This window comes from Urtica dioica, chromosome 7, assembly GCF_054948205.1.
Source record: "Urtica dioica subsp. dioica isolate 48M chromosome 7, U.dioica_male_clone48M_v1_H2, whole genome shotgun sequence".
NCBI lineage: Eukaryota > Viridiplantae > Streptophyta > Magnoliopsida > Rosales > Urticaceae > Urtica > Urtica dioica.
This window is the reverse complement of record NC_142762.1, coordinates 21,231,775-21,241,357: the sequence shown is the minus strand read 5'-3', so window position 1 is coordinate 21,241,357 and position 9,583 is coordinate 21,231,775. Positions and strand designations below refer to the sequence as shown.

Below are 9,583 nucleotides of genomic sequence, written 5' to 3'. Positions count from 1 at the left end.
AGTTTAAAAGTGAAAACGGTTTTTCAAAATTCAAACTAGTTTTGTAAAAATTCAATTTCAATTAAACTTTCAAAAATCAAAACATTTTAATCTTACACATCATGTTTATAATCTTATGAAAAACATTTTTGCTCAAGAAAATTTCCTCATTAGAGTTCTATAACTCATGGTAGTGGGGCTGAAAATCCGGAATTCTAAAAAACTGGAGTTTCGGAACAGCCGCGCACCTCGGAGTAAAAACGTCATAACTGGCGGCTCCGATGTCCTTTTGACCCGAAACCGGTGGCATTGGACAGAGGACAGACAGAGCTTTAATTTGATTCAAGAATCATCAAATTTAGATTTCTGAGCAGAGAGTTATGCCACTTTTAATGCTTGTTTACTCCAGCTCAAAGAAAAAGAAATAATTAAAGCTTGGTCCTTTTTTAGGTGCGAAAAAGAATCGAGTGTAACGGAACGTTTTATGAATGTTATTAAAGCTTTTATTTGTGTTTTATTAGCAAGGTAATAACAAGGCATAAAAGAAATAATAACAAGCATAAAACGATTCAAGTAAAAATAAGAAACTAGTAAGACAAGAAAACTAGTCACAAAATTTTACTCGAAATTTCTCAAACCTTTAAAACACGTTTTTCAATATCAAAAATTAAAAAAATTTAGAACTGATTCTAATGTGTTTTAAAAACATCCCAAACTCATAGAAAATCAACATGATATTTAATTTAAAGGCAAGAGCAATAAATTAAAAAAAAATCTAAGATAACAATTTTAACTTGTCACAAAATTAGTAAACTTTCGAAAACGATTTTCAAGCTCATATTTTTAAATACATGTACATGCATATCTTTGACCATAGCTCTGTAACCATTTGTTGGGATCGATTTAGGGTTTAAGAAAATAATTAACGCTTCGGTAAGCGGCGGAATTTTAAAAATTTTCTTTTACAAGTAAAAACGGTTTTTTACTAACCTAGACAAAAGAGCAAGTACATGTAATTAAAAACTATTATAAGCTAAGAAGTTTACTAACCTTTCTTGAAGCTTGATCTTTGAGAAGCTCTTAGGAAATTGCAACGCTCGTCTCCCCTCGCAGCACGTCTCTCTTTCTTTCCTCGGCACCTCGAGCAACCACGAAAGTTTCTATCACTAAATCACTCGAGAGAAAAGGAATTAGTGAGTGGGCACTTTTAAACACTACGACTTAAGAACGAGTCTTGAAGTCGCAGAGCTAAACTCTAGGTCAAATGAGGACCTAGGTGCCAAGACAAAAATCGAAAATAAACTAGAGAGAGAGAGAGGAGTTCGGCCAAAGTTCTAGAGAGAGAGTCTCTCAAATCTCTTAAACTTGGATGAATGAATTGTGAAGAAAAGGGGCTCCTATTTATAGGAGAGGTCTCACCTTCTATAACGTAGTTTCCTCTTCTATAGAATATCACAAATTCATGAGCCAATTACCTCTTTTCCCACTTGAGATGCTCGGCCAAGGATGCCTTCTAGAAGGCTTGGATTTGTTTCCATTTTTGTTCCTTGCCTTGCCTTGTCTCTCTCTTGGCCGAAGTTGTGCTTTCCTTCTAGAGGAAATTTGTTTCCTCTTTTCCTTTTGGCAAGTATCTTGATACATTTATGCACAAAATAATCTCTCCTATTTCTCTATAGGGTATGCGCCCATATTGTCTAGAAAAGGCTTCTAGAAGCTTTTCCATTTATTCATGACAACATGAAAAAGGCCCATTAAGAATTTTCAATAAAATTCTTATGAAATGAAATTAATCCACAAGGCCAAATAAGACTAGTATTGGCCGAGTGATGCATGTCATCAAATGACCTTGTCAAAAATTTATTGACATTCATTTCATCCTATGTCTCAAAAGACAAAAATACCCCTTTGACAATTTTCGTTCTTGTTTTGACTTAGCTTCCAGTTTAACTATTCCTACTCGATGTGATTCGTGACAGTGACCTCATGGACCCAAATGAAGAAAGCTTGAGCTAAACACTAGGACTCAAAAGTTCACAAACCTTTTCCAAGTTTAGTTTAATGCCAACTGACTCCACTAAAGAGTTGACACTGAAAATCTCTCGGTTCAAATGAATTTATTTTCTACTCAAGAATTCAACCTAATTATGATGAGCGGATCCACTGAATATTATCTATGTTTACCCTTCATGAATGTCATCAGCTAGTCGGGATTTACTAAATTACCATTTTACCCTTCTAGCTGTTATTTCCTCAACTCCTTTGTCGCTTGTGAATAAGTCAGAAACAATGTATTGACGAGGAGCTAACAAGTCACATTGTTTCATCCAAAAGAGTCAGGACTCAATTTGGACACTGGCCAGTTCATTTATTCACACTCCAATGAACAAAGCATGAGGTGACATACATTGCATTTCAGCAATCTTGTACATGAATTCCATATCTATGAGAACTTCACAAAGTTACTCATGACATTCTCACAACTTAGTACTTCACCAATAGGCCCTGTTCGGAATCACATAGTGAGTCCGAACTCTGACTTTCTCAAATGAGAATACTAAGGTGTGAAATGACATGTCTCATTTCAGGATTAAGGTAAGCATGATGCAATTCATACATAGTGACTTCGAGACATAAGAGGTTAAATGGTTTGTTCTTATCTTGTCTCTAGAAGTGCACTGGTCAATTCAGTACCTTCGAAAGATACCTAGAAGAACTATAGAGTCTCCAACTCTCAATGCCTCATAACCAGACATCATAGATTCTTCTAACAATCGTACTGAGGTCAATAGTCCTTTGACCCTAAGATTGCGAATATATCGTTTTAAGCAAACTACGAAGAGTTTGTTCATGCAAATCTACATTTGTCTCTTCGTAAGTTGTTAAGTTTGTTTATGGACTAAAAGACTAAGGTTTTATCATAAAGCTTCAAACAAAGAAAGAATGAATGAACGTTTCAACTTTATTATTAAAGAATAAGCAATTACAAGCAAGAGTCTTCGTAAGACTATATGACATCAAATGTACATAAATAGACACTACTACTCTTCTTGTGGGCACCATTGACAACAACTGGCGGGATGGCCACCAGTCGGCCCATGTTCACCAGGTAAAGACCTTTTGACCGTCTCCTTGGCACCCATCGAAGGATTGTTGGCTGACCTAGAGACACCGGTCGGCCCGACAGTGATTGGCCCGGTTGCATCGGACGTGTGGCTGTTACCCGTCTCGGGTGCATCGGGCAAGGTCTTGTCGGCTAGCCCCGGGGCACCAGTCGGACGGGTCTCAACTGACCCGTGAGCACCGGTCAGGGGAGGATCAGTCGGAGGAAGGCCGGCTTGAGGAGCAACGATTGAACACTCCTCCACCGCGTCGTCTTCGTTCACCACCATGCAGCCATCATAATGGTCGACATCCCAGAGCTCCGAGAATAAAGGAGGATGAATACTCGTCATGCCTGAAGGAGAAATTGAAGGATCACTCTAAATACTCTCCAAATAAAAGGTTATTTAAACAAAGAAAAATCAAATTCCAGCTCGAGAGAATCATCGAAAAATGTGCAGCCATCCAAGTTACACATGTGAAAGAAGAAGAAGGGAGAGAGAAAGAGAATGAGAGGCGCGAATGAAGACAAATGGTAGGAGAGTCAATTAAATAAGGGGCGGAAAAAGGAAAAATTGGAAACTCCCTATTTCCCTCCCCCTCTCTCACGCACACTGCCGAGAAAGAGGAAACTTTATCTTTCCCATCTACCAGCCTACATGGGCCGGCACAAAAAAAAAAAAAAAAACCAAATTGTGGGCCCTTGAATTTCTAAAGAAAAATGGAAAAAATACAGGAAAAATCAAAAGACAAACCTCGAACGAGCGGGGGAGAGACGGAGCAGAATAAGTTTATTCCTCGGACTCCGCCAACCAATAACCTTAGAGGTTAATGTTATGCGATCGTTCTCGTTTCTAGACAATATGGACACGCGATTATCCGGTTCGCTAAGGTATAAAAGAATCTGGTAAACTCACTCCGTCGACTAATGAAAATGACTCGCAGAACGGGCTGAAGGTCCCGTCTGAGAAAAACTCAGCAGGTCCCGTGCCACACGGACGGTCCGGACCCACATGGCTGGCCCGTGCCCTTTAAATCTGAAACCAAAACAACATTTAGATGGCAGTGTGGTACTCTGGGACTGTGACTCTCTCAGACATTTAAACAAACATATGGACCACATAATATTATCATCACTAAGAGTATGTACTCTTTAATATATAAACACTAATAACAGCAAATTTTCATGGGCCTTTCTTTGGGGAGGGGGGGCCTTGCTCGGGTCTGATCTTAAAGGGAAATTTGCGTCAATGTCATAAATTCGTCGGATTTTTGCATTTGTGTCACAAAATTGTCGAAATTGCATTTGTGTCACGTATTTACATTCGTGTCACATGTACAAATTTCAAATTACTCTCTCTCATCATTTATTCTTTTTATTAGTTACTCCATGTCTTCTGAATTTTTACAATACCTCATTAAAAATTACTTCATTTTCCGCTAAAACTTTCTAAAATTTTTGCGTGTGACTTATTTGCAATTGGATTGCCAATTTGTGACATAAGATGCAAATACCACGATCTTAAATGACATTAGTTTTTCAAGTTTCCAAAATAAAATAAAATAAAACAATATGCATATGATAATAGAGTTTTTGGTAGAAAAAATAGTAAAGGGGCAAATAAGTAGTTTCAGGCGTCTTATTGGTTGAAATCCCAAGCAGAGCTAGCATCTGGAGCGAAAGAGGGACGAAGAAGAAGAAGAATGTCGAGAGGGAGAGCGGTGGCGTCACTGCCGAAGCTGATACGGAGTCTGAGACCGAATAACAGAGCTTCGTCTGAGAAGCAAACCCATCTTCCTTCGCTCCGGCGAGCCTTCTCTCTCTACGATCAGATCAAGCTCCTCGACAACATTCCCGAGGGCCACCTTCGCTTCCAAGGGTATTTCCTTCTGCTTATTTACCCCTGCCTACGCAATTAATTTATTTTAATATTAAAATTAATACGGGACTGAAAGAATTTTGCCAATGAGACGCGCCTTGATCGTTAATGATTATGGAGACTCTGAAATTAGATTAAGCGTGGTTTTTTTTTTTTGGGTAGGTATACAGATACAGGCTTTACGGTTAACGATGTGGATTATGAAGGAAGCTTGCTTTGCATCGGAAATTTGATTATGTCTTGGTCTCCAACCAAATTCTCAGAGATCAATTCTGAAAGGTTTTCGTATTATAAGCAGGAAGACTCCAACTTTTTTTATTTTTTTTAGTTATGCTATTTATTGGAACAGTTTGTTTACATTACTTGGCACATTGTGTTTCTTGTTTTGCTACAGTTTATCGATTTTCAGACTTGTGCGTCCAGTACCAGGTGAAACTTCTATTCCGTACGAATTGCCTTGTGTTTCTTTTCCCTTCTTACTATTGGATGAATATATTGGAGAAAAACTGGAAAACATGGAAACTCAAGATTAAATAGAGACCATAGAGTGGGGAAACATATCATAGTTTTAATGGCTTTCAAAATCTGCCTCATTATAAGATTATGGATTACCTTCACTCTGGACTAAGAATGTAGATTTTCCCTTGAAGTTTCAGGACAAAACCTTTAAGTGACTAACTTATTAAGCTGATTTTTGTGTGTGTGTGTGTGTGTGTGTGTGTGTGAAAAGACCCTTTGCTCTTTTCTTTTCCTTTGAAATTCAAAGATATTGTTTAATGAGATTTCCTTGAAGCAGTACGTAGTGTTAGCGTTAGATCAAGATTTTAATTGTGAAATTAGCTTTCAATCTGTTGATGTGTTATCGGAAATATGAGTCTTGTGTTGAGGCACATACCACGTATACCTTTTAAAAGCATGACCAGACTTTAGACATTCTCGATAAGAAAGATGGGCAAAATAGGACTGGCATCAGTGGAAGTTTATAGCTTTAATCTCATGATAAACATCCCGTTTTTGTGGGGGATGATTATCGTTGTATTGCCTTGTGGCTGCCTGTTTTTTGTTTCGGATTTCAGTTCTTTTCTTTTGACTGATCTCTAGCGAGATTGGTTGAGCACGAGTTAGTTTGTATTTACTTTGGCTCTACCAGAGCTTTCTTTATTTTCTTCTATTTTAGTTTATTGAGTTTTTATATAAAAATATTATAAACAAGTGAGTTCATGAATGGTGGTATAAGAAGAAACTAGCGTTTGATATAGGGTCAGAATGTTCTACTCTAAAACTGAACATATATACATACATATATATATATATATATATATATATATATATATATATATATATATAGTCATCATCATTGGTTACTGCATTTTAACAGCCTCAGTTTTCTTGTTTCGAATATTTACATTGACTGTTGCCTATAAAAACTCATCAGAGATTTTGGTTATCGGATGTGGGCAAAACATAGCACCAGTTGATCCCGAACTACGACGCTTCATTCGATCCACTGGAATGAAAATAGAAGCTATTGACACGGTACGAACAATAATACAGCTTTTTTTTTTTGTCGTCCTTGCGAAGAATTCTTTTTTTCATTGATCAATTCCGTAATAAACATAAGAGATGTTTGATATTGAAATGGCCTCTCGTACTTTATTTGCTATACTGCAAAACTTGGTAATTTTGGGTTTTTACTTTTATTTTTATTTTTTATGTTTTTACAGAGAAATGCGATGACAACTTACAATATACTGAACGAGGACAGTAGGTTTGTGGCCGCGGCTTTCATACCTTATGGAGTTCCTTCTTAGTATGAATTTCTTCGATACCATTATCCTTGTGAAACTAGTCAACATTTTCAGCTCAAGCCAAACCTTTTCAAATTTTGCAAGTGCAACTAAAGATTACAAACAGGTTGGTTCATGTGTTCTAGTTATGACAGAGTTTTACTTTTTCCATTAAATTCCAGTTAGAATAAGACTCCTGTCTATGTTCACTGTCAAAATTTTTGTCTATAAGATCTCTAATTCATAAACGTGCAGTTCCACATTTTTTTTCCCAAGATCCTTTGGTGTCTTGAAGAATTACACATTTATTGTGAAATATAAATTCAATTTTGTTCAGCTGAGCTCTCAAGTGTTTTAACTCTGACGTGTATATACATACATACATATATACATACATACATACGTGTATATATATATATATATATATATATATATATATATGTTTTAAAACTCCTTTAAACGTTTAAAGGACAAAATGGAAAAATCAAATGAGTTATTCAAGTGCCACTTCATTTGTTTGGCTATTTTTCTTAAAATTTGTAAACGTTGGTTATATCTCAAACGTTAAGTTTATAATAGCTTAGTTTGTTACATATTTTTTTTTTCCTTAAAGCTAAGTGTTTTTTTACCTTGACCATACCACGGAGGTTAGTAAATCACAAGAAATCTACAATTACATAGTGAAAGCATATGGTGTGTTTTTTACTTATCCTCGAAATAACGTGTCTAAAGTTGTGCTCATGAAAATGGTATTTTTAAAGTTGTAAACAGTTATATATATATATATATATATATATAGTAGTCTGAAACACGTGCTTCGCACGTGGTGTTTGTAGTTGTAATCAGTAAATAATTAAAGGGTAATTAAGTTAAATGGCCTCCCGAAAATAAGCATTTTTTTTAGCCCACATTTCGTTAATATGCTGTAAATAGCCAGTGTCATTTATTAACAGTCAAATTTGGACGGGATTGCCCTTTGTTATTCCCGCCCATTATTTTCAGCGTAATAATTCAAATGGAAAGAAAAAATTCGACCATAACTACCTTACATAAATCAAGGGAGCATTTAAAACTCCATAAATGCATTAACAAACGAATTTAAACATCACGCACCACAAAATCGTCTCCTTCATCTCCTTCTCCTATCTTTTTTTTCATTCCTTGCACGCCATCAATGGCCGAGACCGAGCACCACCCACGCGTGTTCCAGCCGAGAAAACGAGGACAGCCGCGAGGATGCCGGACAGAGAGGAGACACCTGGAAACGACGCAGAGAGCACCGGAGAGTTGATTTCACAGTCATAAATGGTTCTGGCCGTGCATGCGTGTGAAATAGTTCTCGCCGCCTCCAAGCTGTGCGAGAGGCAGCACCTCCTTCGGGCCGCCGCCACCACTAATAATCACGACCACCACCACGTCACCACCGCCGTCAAAGCGTCACTTCATCCTCCTCTCTGCGATCTGCGTCCAAGGTCCGGATCTGCGACACCGCGAAGAACAGTTTTTTTTTTTTTTGCTGTTGCTCATAGAAAACATATTTACAGTATATTTGTGTAAATAAGAAGTATATTTACAATATATTCATTGTAAATACAAAACATATTTACAGTATATTCATTGTAAATACAAACCATATTTACAGTATATTCGTGTAAATAAACTGAAAAAAATTCTAGAAATTTTTGGACGTTCTAAAATTATGAATATATGGAAAACAAAATAATATCAATAAATGAAGAATATTTTCCAAATCCGCACGTCCAAAATTCAAAAAACTAGGTTAACTACTTTCCTAATCGGTTTGATTTAAAAAAAAAAAAAAAAAAAAAAAAAAAAAAAAAAAAAAACCTGCCTAAATGAAACAAATTAGTTAAGTCAACGCTGAAATTTCTCCATATCCACACGTCCAAAAATTCAAATACTTGCCGAATTCATTTTCAAATTTTAAACAAAAAAACTGCCTAAAATAATAAGTTACTAATCCGAGTATACAAGGGCAAATCTGTAAAAAAAAAATCCTTCATAAATGTGCAGCCACGTAAGCAATTAGGCTATTTACGGATTATTAACAAAACGTTGGCCAAAAATAAATTGATACACATTCCGTGGCTTAAGCAGCCAATTATTTGATAATTAAAATATGTTCATGAAAAGAGAAGGTCAAGTGAATCTTTTAAGGGAAAGTAACACATTTATACCATGTGTTTTAGTGAAATGTCGACTTTAACCATCGGTTTTCAAAAATGTCGAGTTCATACCCTCTGTTTAACTAAAATGACGAAATTATACCCTGAAATAGACAACAGTGTCACGAATATTATTTTTATTGACTTTTCATTGACGTTGACTATACTATTTATATATAAACACCAATTATCTTTATTCATTCGCGCTATATATGTAATTTATTTAAAAACTAAAAAATAAACAGCAGTCTCTTAATCGCGAAGAACACAGAAAGAGGTAAATGGGTAAACATTGATAGTTGATAGTCATCAAAATCACATATTCGTACAGAGTATCCAGGATTTAGAGTTACAATTCGAACACGGAATGAAGTCATTTATTAGGAGGTATGAGTTTTATTATTTAATTTCAATTTAAGACTATTTTTATTTCAAAATTGAGAATTTGGAAGTTAGGGTACTGATTTAGATTTGATTCGGTTTTTCTTATATAAGAGTTAATATCAATGAAAGGGAGATTTGTGATGCTGCTATTCATTTTATGGTATAATTTCGTCATTTTAGTTAAACAGAGTGTATCATTTCGTTATTTTAGTTAAACAGATGGTATGAACTCGACATTTTTGAAAACCGATAGTTAAACTCGACATTT

At 35.8% G+C, this 9,583-nt stretch overlaps 1 protein-coding gene across 1 annotated transcript; it reads left to right on the top strand.

Annotated features, from left to right (window-relative positions):
- The first annotated feature begins 4,675 nt into the window (after nt 1-4,675).
- LOC149390386 (uncharacterized) lies at nt 4,676-7,085 on the top strand. Its single transcript, XM_089618619.1, has 5 exons — nt 4,676-4,958; nt 5,121-5,237; nt 5,353-5,387; nt 6,394-6,494; nt 6,683-7,085. The coding sequence occupies exons 1-5, from the start codon at nt 4,783-4,785 to the stop codon at nt 6,767-6,769; spliced, it is 516 nt and encodes a 171-aa protein (XP_089474745.1). The 5' UTR covers nt 4,676-4,782; the 3' UTR covers nt 6,770-7,085.
- The last annotated feature ends 2,498 nt before the right edge of the window (nt 7,086-9,583 follow it).